General features: G+C 53.2%; 2 protein-coding genes across 5 annotated transcripts in view; both read left to right on the top strand.

Moving 5' to 3' along the window:
• The first annotated feature begins 1,353 nt into the window (after nt 1-1,353).
• Ppp1r14a (protein phosphatase 1 regulatory inhibitor subunit 14A) lies at nt 1,354-3,393 on the top strand. The gene is made up of 3 exons (XM_028787712.1): nt 1,354-1,533; nt 1,971-2,003; nt 3,191-3,393. Exons 1-3 carry the CDS (start codon nt 1,462-1,464, stop codon nt 3,317-3,319), a joined length of 234 nt encoding a protein of 77 aa, XP_028643545.1. The 5' UTR covers nt 1,354-1,461; the 3' UTR covers nt 3,320-3,393.
• Nucleotides 3,394-14,546: 11,153 nt separating this feature from the next.
• The window catches only part of Dpf1 (double PHD fingers 1), a 13,855-nt gene continuing 4,139 nt past the window's right edge, over nt 14,547-24,262 (top strand). For 2 of the 4 annotated variants that reach the window (XM_028787620.1, XM_028787618.1), the window contains exons 1-7: nt 18,676-18,806; nt 20,129-20,289; nt 20,363-20,470; nt 22,034-22,161; nt 22,376-22,465; nt 23,677-23,755; nt 23,907-24,038. In XM_028787620.1, coding sequence (XP_028643453.1) covers nt 18,697-18,806; nt 20,129-20,289; nt 20,363-20,470; nt 22,034-22,161; nt 22,376-22,465; nt 23,677-23,755; nt 23,907-24,038 — 808 coding nt within the window. In that variant the 5' untranslated portion in view covers nt 18,676-18,696. Of the gene's footprint in view, nt 14,684-18,675; nt 18,807-20,128; nt 20,290-20,362; nt 20,471-22,033; nt 22,162-22,375; nt 22,466-23,676; nt 23,756-23,906; nt 24,039-24,262 lie in introns of those variants that run through there. The other 2 variants (XM_028787619.1, XM_028787621.1) reach the window with 2 other exon arrangements.

Genomic DNA, 24,262 nt, shown 5'->3' with positions numbered 1-24,262 from the left:
AAAAAAAAAAAAAAAAAAAAAAAAAAAGTATGGCTGCCTACAATCCAAAGGGCAGATGTCACAGCTCACATCTGTGGAAACTACTCATGGAACTGGTAAAAGTATCCCAGGAATACAGAGTCAGAAACCAAGTTAGGCATGGCCAATAACCCTTATGATCTCAGCGACTGGGAGACGAAGGCTGGAGGATTAGGGGTTCAAGGACGACCTTGGATAAGGAGACCCTGTCTGAAAAAAAAACAAAACAAAACAAACCTGGCATGGTGGCACACCGCGCTGGGGAGGCAGAGGCAGACAGGTGTCTGTGAGTTTAAGGCCAGCCAGGTCTACAGAACGAGTTCCAGGTCATCCAGGGCTAGACCTTATCTTTTGTTTGTTTGTTTGTTTGTTTTTATTTTGTTTTTTCGAGACAGGGTTTCTCTGTGTAGCCCTGGCTGTCCTGGAACTCACTCTGTAGACCAGGCTGGTCTCAAACTCAGAAATCCGCCTGCCTCTGCCTCCCAAGTGCTGGGATTAAAGGCGTGCGCCACCACTGCCCGGCTGACCCTATCTTTTTTTCTTTTTTTTTTTTTTTAACAAAAAAAGATAAAGATAAAGATAGTTCCTACAGCTTGCCATGTCTGACACGAGATAGCCACACTGGAGGGGCAACCACACTGGATACACTCACTCAGGTCAAGTAGGCCCCTCAGTCTCTGGCCCAGCACACTTAGATGCCAGAGGTCCCATCTCCCACACAGGACTGTATGCTCACTCCCCAGTTGGGCAGCAGGACTTTAGACTGGGAAAGTAGAGATGTCCTCTAGCCCAGGACAGCTGGGTCTTGTCCATAACATGACCAGATATCTTTTGTACCGCCACCATGAGGCCTTAGCCTTCCCTCCCCTCAGGGGCGATTCCTGTTAGCCACACATGGTGAGTCTAGGTGGTCACTTCTCTGACCCAGCAGCCTGCGATGTGGCCCAGGGAGGCCTGGCTGGCCCTAAGCCCAGAAGCCCTTCTTGTCCCCAGGGGAAGGGGCCCGCCCCAGCTGGTTCCCCTCCCCCACACCACTGCTAAGACTTTCCCTTGAAAGGGCAGAAGCCAATCCCTCCCCGAATCCCAGAATCTGACATTCCGAGACTCGACTGGGCCTGCTTTGCTCCGTAGGAACTGCAGCCAAGGAGAAAGCCCCGTGCCAGCCCCAAGGCCCCCGTGCTGAGCCAAGGGTGCAGGCATCGGGCTGGTACCAGGGCCCGGGCCTCCTTCCACCCATCTGTCACTCCCCTAACACCCCCCCCCCCCGCCCAGATGTCTGACTCAGTGGTGCTGTCCCTGCCTGCCGCATTATCGCTGCAGGCCGGGCCAGCTGGGCCTGGGGTTGGTGCAGTGTCTCCAGAGCCCTGGACAAAAGGCTGTGGAGGGGGCGCAGGGAGACACGGACTCTGACCAGCCCGCTCTCCCTGGCCGTAGGAGTCAGACATGCCGGATGAGGTCAATATCGATGAGCTGTTGGAATTGGACAGTGAAGAGGAAAGATGCCGGAAAATCCGGGTAGGTAGAGAGAAAGGAGAGAGTCGCCCCTCCCCGCCCCAGTCCAACAACTCACAGGACAGCCCAAGTTGACATGTTTATTAAACACTTCCTAAGCCAGACACTAAATCTTCCACAAAACGCTATAAAGCGGACACATTTACCACCGAAAGGAAAATACGACTTAGAGAGGCCCAGGGTCACACAGTTTGTTCAAAGCTAGGAGCCAAACTCAGGCTGCCCGCAGACCTGACTGCAGAGGCTTGGCTTCCTAGCCTTTTGGAACTGGTCACTCTGAGCTCCTGCTTGAAGCCACTTGGGCAGTCCACCGTGGAATGGATCATCTTTTGTTCCCTTGGGAAAGGGGAGGGCCTCTGAGGGGATAGGTGTCATTTATTTACTGTTTTTTTTTTGTCTTGTTTTTGTTGTTTTTTGTTTTGCTCTCCCCTACCTCCCAGGGACTCTTGGAGGCTTGTGGAAATCCCACAGAGGTGAGTTTCTGTCTTTTCAGGAGTGGACCCTCACCTTTCAGGGGGAGGGGAGGGGAAAGGGGAGGGGAAGAGGGGGAGGTCGGCCGTGGATGAGGACAGGCCTAGGGATCCCATCTCTGTCCTGCTCTTTGTCATCCTGTCTCCTCCTCCTCCTCCTCCTCCTCCTCCTCCTCCTCCTCCTCCTCCTCCTCTTCTTCCTCCTCTCCTTCCTTCTCCTCCTCCTCCCCCTCCTTCCCTCCCTCCTTCCCATCTGTCACCGGGTCCACAGGCTGCTGCCTTAGAGCCCATCCCCCATGGGGGTCCTGTTTCTGCCCATATGGTGCCTGTCTCTTGCTGGTTGTCTGGGGGGGGGGGGCTCACCCTCTCTCTCCACCCCTCTCTCCCGTGACTGTCTATACCATCCTGGAATTCCCTGTATATCTCTTGGAGCCCCCCCCCCCATCCTGTAGGTTCTGAAGCTGGGCAGCCACTCCCACTTCCTCCCCAGCTTTAAAAGGGAAAATATTCATGGTTCTCCCCTTAGCTCCTAGATGCCTGAGAGACAAACGTCACCGCCTGTCAGTCTGCCTGGAGCTGGCTCAGACCTGGTCTCTAGGGACTGTTTCTCAGCCTGAGAAACATCTCCGTCTTCCCTCCGAGCCCGTGTCTCTCTATAATTCCCTCTCAGATGAGGGTCTTTGTCTCTCTCCCTCTCTATTTTTATTTTACTTCACTTTAAGTGAAGATGTGTTTTGTCTGCACGTATGCCTGTGCGCACACACATGCCTGGGGCCCGTGAAGGCCAGAAGACGGCTCAGATCCACCGGAGCTAGAGTCACAGACAGTTGTGAGCTGCCATGTGGGTGCTGGGAACTGAACTCGGATCCTCTGGAAGAGCAGCCACCGCTCTTAACCACGGAGCCCCCTTTCCGCACCCCTCCACCCCCCCTTTTCTCGAATAGGTTCTCAGTGTGTAAATTCATAGCAATCCTCCTGCCTCCGGTAGAACTACTACTCCAGGGAGTAATTTCAGCTTTCTCCAATCTTTCTACCTGCCCCTCCCCCTTTCTCGTGCCTGTTTTAGGCTCCACCCCCTCCCTGTTTGGCCCCAGATCCTACTTTGAATAAGCTGTTGCCCAAAGAGTTGCAGGCATAGGGGTGGGAGGCCTCTCTCCTGCTCTGTTCTCAGAATCCCACTCTGTCCCTAGGACTTCGTCCAGGAGCTTCTGGCCAAGCTTCGGGGCCTGCACAAGCAGCCGGGCTTCCCACAGCCCAGCCCCTCAGATGACCCCAGCCTGAGCCCCCGCCAGGACCGGGCCCACACTGCCCCACCCTGACTGCGCCCGCCTCTGCGCTCCGCACCCAAAGCCCAGATTGTTTCTAAGTTGTATTTAAGGGTTCCTTAACTGCCTCTGGTGTCTGGATTTTCCTCTCCCCATTACTCTGGCCTTCTGCAGCCCCTGTCCTCGGTCCCTCAAGCCACAGCTGGCCCCGACTGACGGAGAAACATTCCTCCTGGCCACAGAGCCTGAGAACATACCCTCCTGACCCCGAGGCGTCCTGGAGACTCGCATCCTGTCCCCACCTCCCCCATATGGACCCAGTCCCAGCTCCTGAGGAAGGCCAGGGCCAGATCCCCGGGTCACGGGGGATGATGCGCACGGCCCACTGTGACCCCCTGTCATCTTCCCATAGGGCATCACACAGCGATGAGGCCACTAGTGGAGAGTGTGCGTGCTGTAGCTGTGGGAGCTGAGGCCACAGAACAGCAGTATATGGCATTAAAGTGGGAGAGAAGAGCCCAATTCAGTCAGGGACAACGAGTCCAGAAATGCACAATGGCCCTAGGTGTACCAGGGATGGGAGGAGCCTCTTCTCTAGGGGCGGAGAAGCAGAACAATAGGATAATAGAGGGCTTGCCGGAAACCACCAGTGAGAGACTAGGGGTGTGGCTCAGCAGCCGGCACCTTCTTAGCATAATCATGACACTGGGTCCATCCTCAGCAGGGCAAAAATATCTGGGAGGGCTTCCTGGAAGAAGCAGCATCAAGGCCAGAACTTACCCAGGTTGCTTCAACCATATCTGCAGAGTGAACCTGGAAGCAGAGAGGTTGATACTAGGGTTCTGTGGGGGATAATACCAACTATTGATCAGGATGGACAGTGTCCCCAGAGCCAGGCAGGGAAATCGACCGATCAAGAATTACGAATGCCTTCCATACGTCTTAGAAGTAGAGAGTGGCTACCGAACAACAGCCTCCATGTGACTGAGGCTCTGACCCCTAAGTTCGGGTGTCACCCGGCTTAGTGAGCTGGTGCACCGCACGTGCTGCCCACGGCCTCTCTGGGACCAGAGCTCCATCCTGGGGATCTGAGCCACAGACCAGTAAGGAAAGAGTCACCATCTGGCTCACCCTGGCTGTCCAGCCCTGCTGGGGGCCTAGCTGTCTCCACACAGATGACTCCTCAGCCACCTCCTCCCTCAGAGCAAAGGACTGAGGGGGGTGTCGAGTGGTTCCCATCACCTGGCCTCTTGTTCCCAGAACACTGCATGAGCCACAGAACTCTCTACTTCCCTTTCATAGAACCTGTTTTTGGTTCCTCATGGTTGTGGAGGTGACGAACCCCAGTTCAAGCCCCAGATGTTCACTGTGTCAGATCTGCACTTGTCTGTAGAATACAAGAACATCACAGATGAAGAATCAGAGGCCCAAATAACCAGTGCCGTTTGCTAAAAAAAACTGGGACATGGTGGGCCCTGGGGCTTCACTACGGTACTCCATCACTGGGTCATTTTTAGTTTTGGAAAGAGATTGGCTGACTCTTTTTTTTTTAAGATTTATTTTATGTATGTGAGTGCACTGTAGCTGTCTTCAGACACACCAGAAGAGGGCATCAGATCCCATTACAGATGGTTGTGAGCCACCATGTAGTTGCTGGGAATTGAACTCAGGACCTCTGCAAGAGCAGTCAGTGCTCTTAACTGCTGAGCCATCTCTCCAGCCCCTGTCTAATTTTTACTAAAGTGTTGGTGAGTGCTAACAGTTCTGGGAGATGATCCCTGAAAAGACAGTGCAATTATAAAAGCGTGAGGTCACAGCAAAAGCACCAGGAAGCTGCGTGCCTCTGTGGTTAAAAGCCTAAAGCACACCTCTTTGATCCCAGCACTCGAGAAGCAGAGGCAAGTGGATCTTTGAGTTCAAGGCCAGCCTGGTCTACATAGCAAGCTCCAGGACAACCAGAGATACACAGAGAAACACTATGCACAAAATCCTAAGCAGAGGGTAGTATTCTGCAGCCCTGACATTTGGGGCAGAGGCACGAAAATTGAGTTCCAGGACGGGTGACATAGCCTGGTCCGTTCTCAAGTAAGTAAAATAAAAACAAAAAAGAGACAGTTGCTCCAGGCACTGGCTGCTAAGCCCAAGGACTTGAATTCAGTCTCTGGGACCCACAGAAGAAAAGAACCAGCTCCCAAAGGTTAGTCCTCAGACCCCTTCACACCTCGTGCAGGAATTCAAGGCCATCCGGGTCTATGTAGGGAGTTCGAGGCTAACTATGGCTACGTAGTGAGGCAGTCTCTCAAAAAAGGCTGGGTGAGGCCGGGCGGTGGTGGTGCACGCCTTTAATCCCAGCACTTGGGAGGCAGAGACAGGTGGATTTCTGAGTTCTAGGCCAGCCTGGTCTACAGAGTGAGTTCCAGGACAGCCAGGGCTATACAGAGAAACTCTGTCTCGAAAAACAAAAACAAAACAAAACAAAAAAAAAGGCTGGGTGGTGGTGGCACATACCTTTAATACCTTTAATCCCAGCACTCAGGCAGATCTCTGAGTTCGAGGCCAGCCTGGTCTACAGAGTGAGTTCCAGGACAGCCAGTTACACAGAGAAACTCTGTCTTGAAAATGTGGCCCCACCCCCAAAGGAGGAGAGATGTTGGGGAGATGGCTCAGAAGCTAAGGGCATTGGCTGGTCTTCAGAGGACCCAGGTTCAATGACCAACACCTTCATGGCAGCTCACAACCTTTTGTGACTCCACCATTCTCTCGCCTCTGTGAGCACGGGGTACCACACATGCAGGCAGAACCCGCAGGCACCATGACTTGAGAAGTCCTGTAGCCTCGATGAGAGTTTCCATGCCCGCATCTAGGAATAAAGATGAACAGATAGATAGATGGCTGCTTCCGGAGGCTGTGAGGTTTCTGGAAGAGACAAGGCGTGTACACAGGATGAACCCCGTCGTGGTGGGAAGGGGCTGACTGCACCACGTGCTGGTGGCGTGCTGTCCCCGAGGGTGACTAGTGACCCAGCTCACCACCCTCTCTCACTGTGGCACATCCCTCCCTGGGGACCCTCCATCCCCCCTCTTCCTATTGGGCAGACAAATGATGAGATTTCTCAGAGTCCTCTTGCCGTCTCCGCCCACCGTTCCCTGTTTCCCTTTCCTCCAAAATCAGCTCACCCCCACTTGGATAAAAATCCATTGCCCCAGCTGTTGAGTTGGCTCAGTGACACCTGCCATTGAGTGTGACAAACAGTTCCACCCTCAGGACCCACACGGTGGGAGGACAGAGCTCCTCTGCTGGTGTCTTCTGATCTCCACATGTGCCCTCTCCCAAATACTTTTTTCAAAAATCAAGTTTTGATAATTTTCCCACTATTCAGTCTTTCTTTCTTTCTTTCTTTCTTTCTTTCTTTCTTTCTTCCTTCCTTCCTTTCTTTCTTTCTTCCTTTCTTTCTTTGTTTTGTTCTCAGTCTGGGGATCTGTCTTTTGTTTTTTCAAACAGGGTTTCTCTGTGTAGTCCTGGCTGTCCTGGAACTCACTCTGTAGACTAGGCTGGCCTCGAACTCAGAGATCCACCTGCCTCTGCCTCCTAAGGGCTGAGATTAAAGGCATGCGCCACCACTGCCCGGGTGGATCTGCCTTTTAAAAAATGTTTATTTATGTGCCCAAGCGTTTTGCCCGCATGTATGTGGGCACCACTTGTGTGCCTGGTGACCAAGGAGCTCAGAAGAGGGTGCAGGTTCCTGGAACTGGAGTTATACATGTGTGTGAGCCCCACGTGTGTGCTGGGAATGCACCTCGGGTCTTCTGGAAGAGCAGCCAGGATTCTTAATGTCTGAACCATCTCTCTCTCTAGCCGCCAAATAAATATTTAAAGAAATATTTTTGAAGTAATGTTTTTTGTCTCTCACTCTGCTCTGGTCACGGTTCCCTCTCCTGGCAGCAACTACCTCGCCTGGCTTCTTTCCCACAGGCCCCGTCACCATGCTTTTCTGAGTCCTAGATCTTCTTGTCGGCACTGCCACGGAACACTTATTGGCAGAGTTAGCCTGACTGATTTCTTCCACAGAATTTAGGGGTGCCTCCAAAGGACGTGTGAGTTTAACTGAGGCTCTTTGCGTCTCTGGCTCCAACAGCGCCGGTCCGTTAGAAGTTGCTTGCTACCACTGCCCTCTAGTGGTCATATTTACTAACTGCAGCCTATGCAGCCGCGAGGTCTCCCAGTGCCTCCTATGTGAGCCTTTCTCTCCCACTCACCCACCCTCCTCCCCTCCCTTCCCATCCATCAGGTTCTCTTTTTACTTGTCTTGGTCTCCTGTTGCCCAGGCTTACTTTAAATTTCCTATTTAGCAGAGGATGGCCCTGAACTCCTGATTCTCCTGCATCCACCCCCTGAGATGCTGAGAGTGCCAACACGCAGCACGCCACCTATCTGCATGAGCTAGTTTTAAAACTATATTCCAAAGCAGATGTGGGCCAATCCCAGAACTCCGGAGGCTGAGACAAGAACTCAAGTTCAAAGCCAGTCTGAGATATAGCAAGAGACAGAAAAACAAATTATAGAGATGTCCCAGTTCCGGGTTAGAACTTTGGTACTAGAAAGAATCCAAAGTTTCATGTAAAGGCCAGCTGGTTCTGTTTTCTATTGCTTTGGGTCTGAGGTGAGACAGGGCATCTTGCAGGTGGTACATGAGCCACAAGAGGCTGCTCCCTTCCCCTTCTGGTGTCCCTGAGGCAATGCAAGATGGGAAGAGACCAAGGCTAAGACGTCCTTTGAGGGCCTGTCTTCAGTGACCTAGTGACCTGCTTCCTCTATCCAGGCTGGCCTCCCGATAGCCCACTCTGCTGTTAAGTTCTCAGTGGATTAATCCACTAAAGAATTTCTTGTCCATGTTCAAACTCCAGGCTGTGTTAGAACTGTCTGTGCAGTCTAGACTGTTCTGGAACTTGCTGAGTAGACCAGGTTGGTTCTGAACTTGAAATGATCCTTCTGCCTTAACCTATTCTAAAAAACATAATATTTTTATTGATTATTTGGAAAATTTCCATCATGCACCCCACCAAACTCACTTATTTCCAGTCTGTCCAGGTTCACCCCCCCACCTGGTAACCGCCCCCAAAACAGAAGAGGAGGAGGAGGAGGAGGAAGAGGAGGAGGAGGAAGAGGAGGAGGAGGAAGAGAGGGGGGGAGGAAGAAGAAGAATATCAAGTCTGTTGTCTGTTGCTCTTGCGCTCCCTGGAGCATGCTCAAACTCATCGGCTGGGCAGCTGCCTTTAAAGATAACTGAGTCCTTCCCCCAACAACCCCCCACCACAAGCCATCAATTGTGAAGAGATACACTTAGGCATCCCCAGTACATATTTGTTTTGTTTTCTGAAACAAGGTTTCTGTGTGTAGCCCTGGCTGTCCTGCAACCCACTCTGAAGACCAGGCTGACCTGGAACTCACAGAGATCAACCTGCCTCTCTCTGGCTTCTGAGGCGGGTGTGCGCCACCACCTCCCGGCTCTCTCACAGTTTTTAAGCATTCTCTTCAAGGGCTTCCTGTTTAGACTGTTTCCTTCTTGGAGGCTGACACAGAGGCCTTCTGTCTCCGTCTCGATGTGTGTCTGCAGTCATTGATACCATTGCAAAGACGCTTCCTTGCCCTTCACAGTCAGCGGCAGCATGGACGATGACTTCTGACAGCACAGGCCACTGACATTAACATGGCTTCAGATTGTCAGCACAGACCATGGACGTCCTAATGGCCTTTGGTGGTAACCTGGATCACGGCACGGACACGGGCTACATGGCCTCTGGTGGCGGCACGGACAACAGACATCATCAACATGGCCACCTGAAGCACCACAGAACATGGCCTGAAGTTGCAGCACAGACATCCCCATGGTAACACAGATCACGGACATCAATATGGCTTCAGGTAGCAGCATGGACCACAGGGCATCCCTGTGGCCTTCTGTGGCAACGCGGGCTATGGACAGACCATGTTGGTGGCCTGTGCTGCTGCCAAGGGCCATGATAGTATCTGTGATTCGTGTGGCAGGACAGGACAGACACATCAACAGGGACCTTGGCATCAACACAGACTGGAGTGGCAGTAGGGACCACGAATGCCAGCACTTCCCCGCCTTAGCACGAATCATGGATACCAATGTGGCCTCTGGGGGCAGCACAGACCAGCCTGTCACTTCTCTGAGCCAGGGAGATCTTGTGGCTGGGCAGTGTGGTCCTGGGCAGAGCCTGGGCTAGCTCCAGGCTGCTGCACACCACCCTGCTGACCTCGCTGGGGGTCCATACGTTTCCCGATTCATTGTAACCTTCTCCCAGCCCCGCCGCACAGTGGCTTCTCTAGTTCCACCTCTCTCCACCTCGCACTTCGAAGTTTCTCCATCTCCCCGACCTCTCTTTCAAATATTTGCTTGTTAAAGTGGCATTGTGTGTCCCACAGTACAACACACACACACACACACACACACACACACACACACGATTGTCCTCCCTAGATAGTTTAAATGCAAATATTCATTGCAATAAGCCATTGGTCTGGTTCAAGGTTTCTGGTTTCTGGAGCACCATGAATACTGGACCATCTCCCGAGACTCTTACTGGATATCCTGCTCTTGCCTACACTCAGGGCGATCTTGCTGCTAGTCAGGCCTTCCTGGCGTGGGATCGGCACCACCCACCTTCCTGCTTTTGATGTTGACAGGTTCCTCCACTGTCTCCCTTTGGGGTCTCCGTGCCATGGGTTGTCTCAGGCTCCTTGGAACTGCTCTTAAGTCCCAAGGCACCAGGTACTGGGCTCCACAGCCATCTTCGCTCACAACCATGCTCCAGGTTTTCATCTTTGATGGCAATCTGGTTCTGCAGGACCGGCCCCTCCATGTGCCCCAGCAGCTCACCGATGGAGCGACTTCAAGTGTTGGGCCTGGGCTGAGATGGTAGTCAGGTTGGTCAGTATGCCACCGGGTCTCTCTGTGTAGCACTGGCTGTCCTGGAACTCACTCTGTACACCAGGCTGTCCTCAAACTCACAGTGGTTCACCTGCCTCTGCCTCCTGAGTGCTGGGATTAAAGCTTGTCCCACCACTGTTCCTGCAGCCTTTGCGCTAGGGTTGCAAATGTGAGCCATCAGGCCTGTCTCTTGTTTGCCTTGAGACCTGGTCTCATAATGTATCCCAGGCTGGCATCTAGCTCCAAATCCCCTGCCTCAGCATCCCTCCTCCACCTCCCTCCATGCTGGGGCTCTCTACAGCCGGCTCCTCAGCTCCGTGTCCCTGCTGCAGTTTGCTGAAAGGAGACACAGTTCTGCCTTCTGCTCTTCCAGCCACAGGCTTGGGTTTCCGGGGATGCTAGACCCCGTCACATCGGAAGAAGAGCCTCGGCAGGTAGGCGCTCTACCACCAATCCGCGCCCCAGGATTTCTTCCCCTTTCCTCCAGACGTTCAGGTACTCTCTGATGTCCCTTTCTGTCCTCCCCTTGGTTATTTCCGGGGCGCCACTCTCCTCTCTAGATCTGTTTGTCTTGTCAGTTCTGACTTCCCTCTGCATACCAAGCGGTCCAACTCCCAGGTGTCTCTCTTACTCATGGCCTCCAGACCATCCCCTGAAGTCATAGCTGGAACCCAACAAACTCGACACACCAGAGGTTGAACATGATGGCCTCTCTCACGTGGACTCCCAGTCCAGCCTGCTGTAGCTCAGGAGATCCCACCTCAGTCCCTCCAGTTGCACCAGCCACAGACCGAAGCCATCTTTGTCATTCCAAAGACTTGCTCTCTTATGTGTAAATGGTGTCCACTTTGCAGAGCAGGCAAGATAACATTAGACCTTAGTCACGTGGAAGAAAGCCGTTAGAGCCTGCAGATGTGAATGGGCAAATACTTTTGGGGGTTGGGGGGAGGCAGGGATTTTTGTAGTTTAGTCTGGTTTCCAAATTGAGACGTTGCTATGTCCTGGTGTGGAGGGTCAGTCCCACAGGCGGTGACAATGAGGAAGGACAGACACCTGGACACATGCAGAAAAGCTGGGGCCAACTGGACTGTGGTGGAGGGGGGCCTCATCGACTCAGAACCTCAGCAAAGGGGAGGTGGTGGCTAGGCCTGTCTCAGTGGGAGGCCTCTGAAGGTGAGCTGACTTCCCCGTTGCCTTCAGGAAGAAGTTTAGCAGCTCCAGCTGCTAGGTTTTGCACACATTGTCAACATTTGCACTTGGAGCAAAGGAAGGCTTTGCCATCCTTCACCTTGGGGAAGCCCCTGTCATGGGTAAGAAGTACCGGGGACCTTAATATGGCCGTGCCTATGTCAAAGAACACACATTCACTCGAGACTTCCTCAGCTCCCTTCAGTGTCGTCAGGGATGGTCGTGAACTTTGCTCTTCAAATCTCCACCTCCCGAGGCACAAAAACGAAGCAGGCTAAGACCCCTTAAGCTTTCCATCCACTTTTCCACTTTACCTCAGCCGCTCACAGGTAGGTACCATCGTGCCGAGCTATACACAGGAGCCTGTGATGCTGGAGGTGAGGGGAGATGGGGAGCAGAGCTGGTGCCCAGGCCTTGAATAGGGTTGGAGGTTCAGAACTAAGTCTGTGTCTCCCCCGAAGGCCCCAATATTTGAGATGTGGCTTCTCCATCCCAAAACACAAGAACCGGCTCCGTGGGACAAAGACTGGGCCATACTGCCCTCTAGTGGCAAGTCTTTTCAGTTCCGATGGAAGAGAAATGACCAAGGGTTTAAAATACCTTTTACAGCACTAGGATTGGCGGGGCAGAAACAGATGTAGTTTGAGGCCTGCCTGGTCTACAGATCTAGTTTCAGGATAACCAGGACTCTCCCTCGAAAAGAAACCCAAAATATCGATGATGATGATGATGATGACAGCACTGGTCCCTGGCATTTAAGTGACAGGATATCGAGGCATAGATTACAGGCAGGACCTCGCTCAGTGATCAGGACACATAGATCAACCAGAGAGATATCACCCCACACAGTGGGTTTGGAGCTCCCTAGGGAGATCCCATGGTACTCTGGGAACAAGTAAATACACCTACATTCTGCACCCCACCAGGGACCCCTTCCTCCAACTTGATACGCAACCAAAGCAGGTCTTGAATTCCTGATCCTCCTGCCTCTGCCTCCAGAGAGCTAAGATCACCATGCCCAGATCCCTACTAACCTTTCCCTTGTCTCTACCCTGAGGCTACAGCCTGGGACTGTCCCATGGGTGACGTCCCTAATACAGCAGCCCAAACCTGCCCCCAACTTAGGCTGTCCCAGGTGTGTGACGGCTCAGCTGGCCACCTAACTACTTCTGCCTGCTGGGCTTGTCCTCAGAAATGCACAGGGGACAGAGGGGTGGAGCATGGGACTAATTTGGGATTTTATCCATTTATTCAGGCAGTGAGGACAGAGATATGGATGGGACCACAAACCCTTTGGAGCCAGTATTCTTTCCTCTCTTTCTTCCTTCCTTTTGTGTATGTGTGTGTGTGCGTGGCCTCGGCTGTCCTGAAACTTGCTCTGTAAACCAGGCTGGCCTCGAACTCAGAGAGATCTACCTGCTTCTGCTTCCTGAGCGCTGGGATTAAAGCTGGACACCAGTGTTCTTTTTTGTTTGTTTGTTTGTTTGTTTTTCGAGACAGGGTTTCTCTGTGTAGCCCTGGCTGTCCTGGAACTCACTCTGTAGACCAGGCTGGCCTCGAACTCAGAAATCCGCCTGCCTCTGCCTCCCAGGCACCAGTGTTCTAATGAGCAGAGGAAGACAATGAACTAAATGATCAAATGTGTACGTAGCGTGATAGGTATAAAGACTAGGAAGAAAATGTATTACTAGCTCAAGACCAAGCTGGTCAACTTAGTGAGAACCTTTGTCAAGTAAAAAAGTAAAAGCCATCTAGTGAGATGGCTCACTGGAGAAGAGCATTTCCCTGTCTCTGAGCCTCACAGGTTAGGTGGGAGGGCGCCCCCTCCCCTGTGTGCTGCCCTCTCACTACCACACAAGCCCCATGCACATATTCACACATGCACACAAAATAAATAAATAAATATATTAAATATTTTAAGAGAGAAGTATGACAGGTGACTGGCAAGCCAATTCTGAGCCCTGAACCCATCCCCAGGCCCACACATGGGGACCGTTGGGTAATGGGAGTTGGTGATGGGTGTGACCTGCTCTAAGGAAGAAGGACTTGGAGGATGAGTCGCCCTGGAAACACTGCTTTCTTTGCAGTGGCCTGTGAGATCTTACACTATCCTTGTCCTTGGTCACTTCAAACTTGTCTCACTTTACACTCACCTATGGTACCTTTTATTTTATTTTTTTATTTTTTATTTTTTTCTGTTTTGTTTTTGTTGTTGTTGTTGTTGTTGTTTTTCGAGACAGGGTTTCTCTGTGTAGCCCTGGCTGTCCTGGAACTCACTCTGTAGACCAGGCTGGCCTCGAACTCCGAAATCCGCCTGCCTCTGCCTCCCAAGTGCTGGGATTACAGGCGTGTGCCACCACCGCCCGGCGGTACCTTTTATTTTTAAGTTTTGGTTTTAGACTTCTTTTCTCCGGGTTAGTGTTTGTGCGCACGTATGCATGTCTGTGTACCTTATGCGTGTCTGGTGCTCACAGAGACCAGAAAAGGATGTCAGAGCCCTGGAGCTGGAGTTTCAGGTGAGTGTGGACAGCCCAGTGCGAGTGCTGGGACCTGAACCTGGGTCCTTTGGAAGAACGGGGCGGCGCTCTTAACTGCTAAGCCATCTCTCCAGCATTAGAATGTGAGCTTCTTGATAAGAGCAGCGACTTTGTCATTGCTGTATTCCCAGTGCCAAGGAGAGTGCAGGCCCATAGGGGCTACGTCAATGGACAAAGACATTGATTAAACCCTTCTGTTCTAGGACAGCTTTATAAGTTAGAGCCACTCAGACAAGTTGGGACATGAAAAAAAAATACTCCTTACACTCTGTGGGTCATTCACATCCTTTGGGATGGTAGTAGTGGTACGGGACTAGATGGTGGAAGAAGCCCCAGCTGGGACCCAGGCATCCCGAGAGTGGGGAGGAAGGATGCTTTAGTGGGATGCCCAGCCCCGCCCTGTATCCCCAGCAACCAATGGGTACGCCATACTCCCAACGGCCCCTGGGACGTGTAGTCCCTGCAGGGGCGCCCTCGGGCGCCGACGCGCGCCCCTAGACTCCAGGTCCCGTCGTGCGCCGGGAGGCGCGGGGATTGGTTGAGCCACGCCCCCGGTCCGCCCCGCTTCGCTCGCGCCGCAGCCCCAAGAATGAATGAAATCGTAGCGCGCTGGGCGGCAGAGCGGGCGGCGCAAGCCGGGCTGGGCCCGCGCGCAGCGGCAGCAGCAGCGGCGCCCCGGGCCGGAGGCGGCCCAGCCGAGCGGGCCATGGCCACCGCCATTCAGAACCCGCTCAAGTCGTGAGTGTCCCTTTCCCAAGTCCGGAGCCCCTCCCTCAGGAGCTGGTCCTCCCCCCCCCCCACGCACTCCCCCGGGCCGGGGTGGGGGACGCAGCGCGTGGATGGTATAAATGGTACTTGGGGACCCCCTTGCGCCCCCACTCCCCTGATGACCCTGACCCCCTATCGCCCCTGGGGTTAGGTACCGGAACCCTTCTGGATCGCGGGGGCACCTCTTCTTTGTCGCTGTCAGTGAAGGAATGTGCTGCGGGCTAGGGGGTGGTGGAGGCCGTGTCCCCACCCAGAGTGGGGGTAGGGGCTTCACTCGCCTACTCCATCTCTGCTCCTCGGAGTCTTTGAGGTGCCCGACTTCCCCGGGTGGGTGGGAGGTACCAACCTTTAAGTACGGACCAGGAGCCTCACGCATCTCACCCCGTTCCCCTTCATCAAAGCAGCATCCTCTTGTCGGGAACCCGGTGGCTGCGGAGTGGGAGCTAAGGCCATCCCCATTTGAGTCCTTACCGTCTCTTCTCTTTGCTCTCGGGTCTTCCAGACCTAGAAGTCCCGATGTCTTGGTCGGCTTGGACCGCGGCATTCCTCCTTCTCCCCGCCCATACCCATCTAACGCGAGCACCTCCCATCCCCTTGGGGACCGGTGCCTCCGGAGCCGGTGCTGGGAGCGCCCTCCCTCTCCGGGAATTCCCTCCCTTTGGGTCTGTGCGCTACTCTCCTCTGAGCGCTGGCTGCCTGGGGCCGGGTGACTGGACACCCGGCTCCCTGGGTCCGAGGCTAGCCCCTCCCCGTCCCTCCTAGCTTTTTGCCACCCGATGCCAGCTTCACCTCTTTATATCTCCCTCTCTCCGTCCTTCTTCGGGATCCCGGACTCCCGGGTCCCAGCGCTCTCTACCCCCACCCCCCTCTTTCCCCAGGCGGTGACAGCCGGCTCCGAGTGACAGGAGCGTGGCCGCTCCCGCCCTCTCTCCCTGCAGGAGAGCGTCACTCCCCTCCCCCGCTCCCGGCCCGGCAGAGGAGGCGGAGGGCGAGCGCCCGCGGCGCCGCACAAAGGGGCCGGGGCTACCTCCCCCTTTCCCCACCCTCTGTACTCACGGACTTGACCTTGAGCCTGGAGCTTTGGGACGACAGGGGGTGTGCGCCCCCACCCCCATCCACCCACAGAAGGGTTATTTGAACCAAAGCCCCTCCCCAGTTGCTTCTGGTTTCTGCTGGGGTGGTGGGGGGAGGATGAGAGTTAGGGGGCAGGGATTTACAGTGGAGCAAGGGGAACTGTCTGGTGCCTGGGTCAGTGTGAAGGGGAGAGTAATGGTAGTATGCCATCCTTGCCGCTCATTCAAAGCCACACACACAGAGGTCTGTGTTTTGGAGGGACACCCTGAAACCAGTGAAGGCTGGAGTTCCAATCTGCGTCGGTGGGTCTGCAGACACGTTGGAGGAAGTGTGTGCGTTGTGCCCTCTGCAGGAGTAGAGGGGGCAGCCAATCTCTTCAGGTTACCCTCCAAAGGGTCTGTCTATTGGGCTGGAAGTAGGGACACACTTGCTCCTCAGGAGTGCCAGAGCCACAGGTCGTGGTGGCCCCACGACCTTTAATCTCAGACGCAGGAGAATTTCTGCCGGTCTGGTTTACACATGAGCCAGTCAGGGCTAGCTGGAGCCAAATCCCCTTGGGAAGAAGAGTCCGTTGGCTTTAATTTAGTTCTCTCTGCCTGGATTCACACTTGGCTTGAAGCCTGCTCTGGGCCTCAGTGTTACTGTGTGTGGGTTGGGTAGCGTAGCTGTTTGCATTACCTCGTGGGGGCAGCAGCGAAGCTCAGAAAGGCTGTTGAGTTAGTAGTTACCGACACGATCTTAGGGAGCTCAAGCTGGTCTCTACGTCACTAAATCAATGAGGCTGGCCTGGAGTTCCTGACCTCTCATTGATACCTGTGAGGTGCTAGGATTACCCAGCACTCTCCCTCTTGTGGGTTTTTGTTTGTTTGTTTGTTTAGTTTTCAAGACAGAGTCTTTTTTTTTTAGATTTATTTATTTTATTTATGAGTACACTGTCGCTGTCTTCTTTTATTTATGAGTACACTGTCGCTGTCTTCGGACACACCAGAATAGGGCATCCAATCTCATTTTGGATGGTTGTGAGCCACCATGTGATTGCTGGGATTTGAACTCCCGACCTCTGGGAGAGCAGTCAGTGCTCTTAACCACTGAGCCATCTCTCCAGCCCCAAGACAGAGTGTTTAAAACTCTCTAGGCACAGGCTGCCATCTGATGATAGGGTGACATACCTGAGCCACAGGACCTCACTAAAAAGCCCATCTTTGTCGGGCACTTTGCACAGCGCCTGACTCAAAGTATCGATGCAAATAGTGACTAATTAGTATTATCTCACAGGCCCTGGGCTCGGGGACAGGAGCATTGCTTGGGCAACTGAGAGGACTGGGAAGGTCAAGTTCTGAGGAGAGTTGTGTGTGCACGGAAGTGTCCAGGAAGGAGCCATGCCCTTTCTTTGTGGTAACCTGGGCTTCAGAGGTGACAAGACCTTTTGTGGAGCAGTTTTGTGCGCTGGGGATATGGAGCGTGGCAGAGAATTGTGACAAGGACCCTCTGAGCTGAACACTGGGCCTGGAGACTGGGCATATCTCGGCATGGTCTGGGGATGATACCAACTGAGGGGGACCAGCACCCCTTATTCCTGGTCAGGACATAAATCAGACACCCTACCAGTGGCGGGGGACAGAGAAGTCAAGACCTTGGACGCCTGAGATGGGTGGGTGGATGGGGCCATTTGTGGAAGGGCGCTAAGTCTAGAGGTGTATTGTGTGTGTGAAGTGTGGGAAATCTTGAGACTTATGCGGATGGGGTGGACCGCCCCCTGCTGGACAAGAGTGTTTTTGTCTTAACACTTAATATGCTAATTTATGCAGCCACTCTAATCAGAATGCTAAATTATTCCCCAGAGGGTGGGGCTGAGTGTGAGTGTGGAGTGGTGTGTGTGTGTGTGTGTGTGTGTGTGTGCGTGTGTGATTCAGCAGGTCAGCTCATTCTCTGGGGGGGGATCTCTTAGGGTAGAGTCTGTAGGGATGGATGGATGGCAGGCACACAAATCCTACATCCAGACAGCAGTCAGGGGCTGAGAACAGGTAAGGTTTCCTCCCAGTATCTCCAAGTCCTCCTCTGGAAAATGCGGATGGTAAAGGTTTAGCCTGGAGAGAGCTGTGTTAAGCACACAGTGGGTGTTAAGTATTCACCCAACAAATATTTGTTGAACACCTACTAAGGCAGGCTACTTATTCTTCCTAAGAACAGTGTTACCACTTTATGCCTTGGTACATATCAGATCCTCTTTGTAGATATATTTTCTGTGGAATAAATGAATTTTTTTAGGACCTGCCAGGTACTAATTCTTGCTGGTGTGGCTTTCACACACATAATTCCAGCAGAGGCAGGAGAATTGGCCAGTTTGGGCTGAACAGCAAGATGCTGTCCTTAAAACGGCCACTTACACTGTTACTATTGTAATCTTCAGTCCGTTGAGACAGGCCCAGAAAGCTTAAGTAATGCTCCCGAAGGATTGGAGCCCAGGAAGAATGACGGCAGTTCTGTAGCTCCTTCGTAGGAGTGGACTGAGGTGGCCGCGAGAGTCATCTCTCAGTCACGATGGGTGCTCTAGAGTTTGGAGTGTCAAGTGGCGTCTGGCGTGCTGGTGACACCGCTGAGTGGGCACCTGTGAGGTCCCCGCGCCTGTGGCCCGGTGTGCGTGAAGGTGGGGTGAATGGAAGTCTGCGAGTGTAGTGTGACTGTGTGTAAGCTGCCATGTGCGCGTGTGTGCGTGCATGCGTCTGTGCACGTGGGGCTGGGAGTGCGTGTGAGTGAGCGTGTGTGAACGACTGCGTGATCCTCCATCCTTCCCCCCCCTGGGTCGGAGGACCCGCTAGGGACTACCACTCCCGGCATGGCCTGGGCGGCCCGCCCTGCCGTTCTGATTGGCTGAGATCCTCGTGTTCCCGCCCCTCGGGAATGAATGGATGGGCGGCCTCAGCGCCCGCCCGACCGCTGGGAGGACCGACCCGGCAGGGACCTGCTGGGGGCAGGACCCGGGGAGCAAGATGGCCACGGTCATCCCCAGCCCCCTGAGGTGGTGCGGGCGGGCGCGAGGCGGGGGAGTCGGCGCGGGCGGGTCTGTGCGGCCGCGCGCGCGCGTGTGTATGTGTGTGGCCGCTGGGGGTGGGGCTGATGGGGTGTCAGGGGGCTGTCACCGCGTGCGGGGGTGCGAGTGTATGTGACTGTGGATATCTGGCAAGAATGGTGTCCGACGCGTTGCTCCTGGACGGGTGGAGGACGTGGGGGAGGGGTCTCCAAGGATTTTTAGGGGAAAGGGGTCATGTCCCCTCCCCGGGATGCCAGCGTTTGAGAGAGGGTGAATGGTTTAGGGAAGCTGGGGCCTGGGTACACTCGAGTCGAATCCACACTACCTTTGTCTTGGGGTGTGTGGAGTGTGTTGAGCGACTTATACATTGCTTTTTGTTTTGTAGCTGAACGTGTGGGCATGTATAGGGTTTCTTTTATTCTGCACTACCTGAGTATTTGGGTCTCTTAAGTGTGTGCACATGTCTGGCGAAACTGCACCATTTATGTCCTGTGTCTTTGGATGGGGATGTGTGTGGATAGGTCGAAATTTTTTGTGTGAACATGGGCAGACCTGACTGTCCCTCTGTTTCCAAGGTGTGTGTGTACCTGTGTTCGGGAACGTATTTTTAAATTTGCGTTTCTGTCCCGGGGTGTGGATATGTGTACCCTTGTAAATCTCTGTGATGTCTTTGTATTGTGTGTTTGGCTGGAGTGTCTTGGGCTGGATAAGTAAGTGCATGGGTAAATGTTTCTAGGGTCCCTATCTTTTGCCATTTGTGTGACTGCTGGGATGAGTGTTGTGTGGTGTGTTTCCATGTTGTGGGTCTTTGTGGATAATCTGTCTCTGGACACATCTGGGTCTCTGGATACATGACATTCATGGGTAGTTCTATGGCTTCTTTTTGATTTGGAATATTTGTGTTCTGCAAGAGATGTGTGTCTGTGCGACAGAGAGAATTTGTTTGCTACTCCTTTGTGAATATTGGGATATGTTTCTCTTTGTGTGTGAATCCCGTGTGGCCATGTGCGATTTGTTTGTATTGGGTGTTTGGCTACGTTCATGTGTGGATGGGTCCCGGTATGTTTTGGTCTGTTTCTATATTGTCTGTGAACACTTCTTAACCCGAGACCTAATCAAGTTTTAGGTAGCTGCTTCCCTGCCCCGTCCCCGGATCCAGAGGGGTGGGAGGAGATGGGGGAGGTGAAGGTGGTCCTGGCCGGCTTGCCCTTTGCGGACCAGCGGGAACCGGCAGCCGGGGGAGGGTGCTGGGCCTCCCCGCACCAGCCCTTACTGACAGCCTCCCGCCCGCTGCTCGCCCGCCCCCGCAGCCTTGGCGAGGACTTCTACCGGGAGGCCATCGAGCACTGCCGCAGCTACAACGCGCGCCTGTGTGCCGAGCGCAGCCTGCGCCTGCCCTTCCTCGACTCGCAGACCGGCGTGGCCCAGAACAACTGCTACATCTGGATGGAGAAGACCCACCGCGGGCCTGGTACCCGCCGCGAGGCTGGGGCGGGGCGGGGCCTGCGTCCAGGGACCTCACTCTCACAGCCTCTCTCCTTTAGGTTTGGCCCCGGGACAGATCTACACTTACCCCGCCCGCTGTTGGAGAAAGAAACGGAGACTCAACATCCTGGAGGACCCCAGGCTCCGGCCCTGCGAGTACAAGATCGGTGGGTGGAGCAGTGTCTCCTGCTCCTGCTGTGGCCCCAGTCAAGACCCTCAGCCCCCCTGCTGCCCGTCTGAACTTCGTCTTTATTATCCTGAGTGTCCCCACAGCAGGCTGTCTGTCCCCGGACGTCTTGAGTTACTGAGCTGCCAGCTGTACCTGTTATGTGGGTCATGGCGAGCAGGTGTATGGAGGACGCGGTGTTATCTGTGTCTAGATGTATCAAGTCTGACTGTATGTGCTTCCCAGTGAGCTGGGTACACCGGCGTCTGGCTGTGGCTCTATCTGTGGATGCTTGAGGGTTCTCTCCCTGTGTATTTGTAAGATTTAGCAACAGTTCTCCAGCTGTGGGTCCCAGACCCTGTATAACAATTTACATTTATGATTTATAACTGTAGCAAAATTACAGTTATGAAGTAGCAACGAAATAATTTTATGGCGGGGGGGGGTCACCAAAACATGAGGAAGGAACTGTATTAAATTTAGGGTCACCCTTTTAGGAAGGTTGAGAGCCACTGAGTTAAGGGTGTCTAGTTGTAACTTTTGTTTGTTGCTGAGTGTTTTAGAATGCCTGTTCCTTTCTAGGTGTTTCCAAGAGAGAATATGTATCAGAAAGTGTGTGTTTGATTGTGTGCGTGTGGTAGGTCTGTGACTATCTAGCTCTTTTAGGGGGTATATCTGATTCCATCAGGGCATCCTGTTGGGGTGGGTAGTCTTTCTGTGAGTGTCCCCACAGCAGGCTGTCTGTCCCCGGAAGTCTTGAGTTAATGAGCTGCCAGCTGTACCTGTGAGAGTCTTTCTGTGTTAGGTGTTTCTTCTGGAGTTTTCCAGTATGTTCAGAAAAGGCAGAAATTGGTCTCTCCTCTTCCTTTGTCCAAATGTGTGTGTGAAGTTCTGCTGGTATCAAGAGTACTGGAATGCTGGCTGGCTGTGGCTTCCTGTGTGGGTCAGTCTGTGTTTCTCTGTGTAAGCGTGTGGGCACATTTGAGTGCTTCTCCTTGGGGTTGTCTTGAGTGTCCAGGTGTATCATAGGGCCCGCCTGTGTCTTCCTAATTAAGGAAGGTTCAGATTTCTCTGTGGCTCTGGCTATCTCTTTCTGAGTATCTCTGTATCCAAGGGTTTAATCGTACCTCTTCTGTGTGTCCAGCTGTATTTAAAGGTTGGCTGTGTTCCTTCGTGTGGCTGGCCATCTATCTGCATGCCCCGTATATGTGCCTGTGTGTATCCTATTCAAATGTCTAACTTTCTGTGGGTGTATCTGAGGGTCTAGGTGCCTTTTCTCTGTGCAGGTGTTTATGAGGGTCTGTATTGTTCCCGAGGTTTCCGGTGTATTTGAGGTCTGGTCCTGTCTTCTTTATCTAGTAGAGCTGACGGTGTGGTTGTGTCTCTGCAGGGTATGAGCATTCTTTCCAGGCCCTGAGTTGAATCCTTACACCCATTGTTGGCTGAGTGTAGGAGAGCCTGTCCCTGCCACGAGGGCCATCCCCCCACCCCCACCTCCCTGCAGCCTGGGACTTTGATCACAGCCTCTTCAGCTGATACCACTTTCCCTGTGGACTGTCCCCAGATTGTGATGCACCCCTGAAGAAGGAGGGTGGCCTCCCAGAAGGGCCAGTCCTTGAGGCTCTGCTGTGTGCTGAGACTGGAGAGAAGAAAGTGGAGCTGAAGGAGGAGGAGACCATAATGGACTGTCAGGTAGGCACCCCGTCCCTGGCTGCAGGTAGCCTCTCACCAGTGCCTTCCTGCTCTGAGACGCCCGGCTCCACAGGGCCTCTGGGTACCCTATGGCCCCATTCTCCCAAAACACCTCTGCTTGTAGAAGGCTCCCTGACCTGCTCTCCCACCCTACCTGTGGCACATCAGTGCCCCCACCTTCTTGACCCCTCAATCTCCCTTCTACTGGGCCCAGAAACAGCAGTTGCTGGAGTTTCCGCATGATCTCGAGGTAGAAGACTTGGAGGAAGACATTCCCAGGAGGAAGAACAGGGCCAAAGGAAAGGTATCTTCCAGAAGCTTCTCCCTCCCACCTCCTCCCCGAGCTATGTGAAGGAGTAGAGGGTTTTACACCCATTTTTATGGGTGAGGAAATGGAAACTCGGTGGATTATAAACATTTTGAAATTGGAGCTTTGTGGATCAGAACTGTCCTGCAGAGCTGGGTGTGGTAGCCCACACTCATAATCCCAGCACCTGGGAGGCTGAGACAGGAGAATTGCTACAAGTTTGAGATAAGTGAATTCCAGGCTGTTCTGAACTTCATAAAGAGACTGTGTGCAAAAAGAAATAAAAACAATCCTAACACACACACCATGCACACGCAAACACACACAAACACACACACCACATACATGCACATACAAACGTACACACAAACATATATACAAACACATGCAAATATAAATATACACATACAAACACGTGTACAAATATAGACTCTACATATACAATAAACACACATACATGTACACCACGCACACAAACACACATAAATACAAACATATACACACACACACCATGCACACACACATATACAAATACACACACCACACACACAAACACACAAAAACACACATGTACCACATACAACACACACACACACATAAAACCTCCAATAAGAACAATAAAAAGGTCTTAGAACACACCTTTAATTCCAGCACTGGAGAGGCTGAGGCAAGAGGCTCTCTGTGAGTTTAAGGCCAACCTGATCTATATAGTGAGTTCTCGGACAGTAAGGATGTTGTGGAGAGACCCCGTCTCAAAACAACAACAAAAAGAATCATCTTCATAGGTGTACTGAGAGAAATTCAAAGGCTCACAGCTAGAAAATGTGCCCAGTTTTAGTGGGGAGATTTTATTATTGTTATGTGGCTCTGGGACAGCACCCACATGACACCTGCTCTGTCACTGAGCCACACCCCCAGTACTGAAAAGAAAAATTTTATTTTTTTTTCTTCAGTTTGACTTTCAAGTCTAAATGAAGCTGCCTACTAAGGCATGGGTAGCACGTGCCCACAATCCAGAGGCAGGAGGGTCACTGCATGTTTAAGGCCAGCCTGATCTACATAGCGAATTCCAGCTCAGGCCGCAGCTACATAATGATACCCTGGCTCAAGCAACAACAGCGACGACGACGACAAACTCAAAATCCCCAAGAATGATGAACCTTTTCCTGGTTTTCCGGGCTCCTTACTCCTAACCCTCCTCCCTACAGGCATATGGCATCGGAGGGCTCCGAAAACGCCAGGACACCGCATCCCTGGAGGACCGAGACAAGCCGTACGTCTGTGATAGTGAGTTCTGCAGAGGGGGAAGAGAGATGGGGGGTGGGACCCGGTGATCTCTCCCTTATGGCTCTTGGCCAAGCAGGTGGTGTGATCCTGGAGGCCAGGGTGGAGGAGGTGGCCCTGGAGTCTGACAACCACCCACTCACTTCTCCTCCAGTCTGTGGGAAGAGGTATAAGAACCGGCCAGGGCTCAGCTACCACTACACCCACACCCACCTGGCTGAGGAGGAGGGGGAGGAGCACACTGAGCGCCACGCCCTGCCTTTCCACCGGAAAAACAACCATAAACGTGAGTTGGAGGGTCAAGGCTGGTGGGTGAGGTGCCAGAGGGGGTGTGGGGGCAGTGGAGCCTGGTAATGTTTGGGGACGGGGAGATGGGGGCACATTTAGACATTTCTGGAAAATCGTCAGCTTAACAGTTCCCTCCCCCACCAACCATAGGGATGCTGGCTCTGGGGTTGCCATGACAACCAACTCTCTCTCTCTCTCTCTCTCTCTCTCTCTCTCTCTCTC

Source organism: Grammomys surdaster, unplaced genomic scaffold, assembly GCF_004785775.1.
Source record: "Grammomys surdaster isolate TR1022 unplaced genomic scaffold, NIH_TR_1.0 125671, whole genome shotgun sequence".
NCBI lineage: Eukaryota > Metazoa > Chordata > Mammalia > Rodentia > Muridae > Grammomys > Grammomys surdaster.
The sequence above is the reverse complement of the archived record's forward strand: the minus strand, read 5'-3'. Positions and strand labels throughout refer to the sequence as shown.

Bases quoted from the DNA above. Each gene is read 5' to 3' on its own strand.
- Ppp1r14a (XM_028787712.1), top strand. From the start codon at position 1,462: ATGCCGGATGAGGTCAATATCGATGAGCTGTTGGAATTGGACAGTGAA. The intron at 1,534-1,970 runs GTAGGTAGAGAG...CCTACCTCCCAG, and splicing joins AAAGATGCCGGAAAATCCGG to GGACTCTTGGAGGCTTGTGG. The intron at 2,004-3,190 runs GTGAGTTTCTGT...CTCTGTCCCTAG, and splicing joins CTTGTGGAAATCCCACAGAG to GACTTCGTCCAGGAGCTTCT.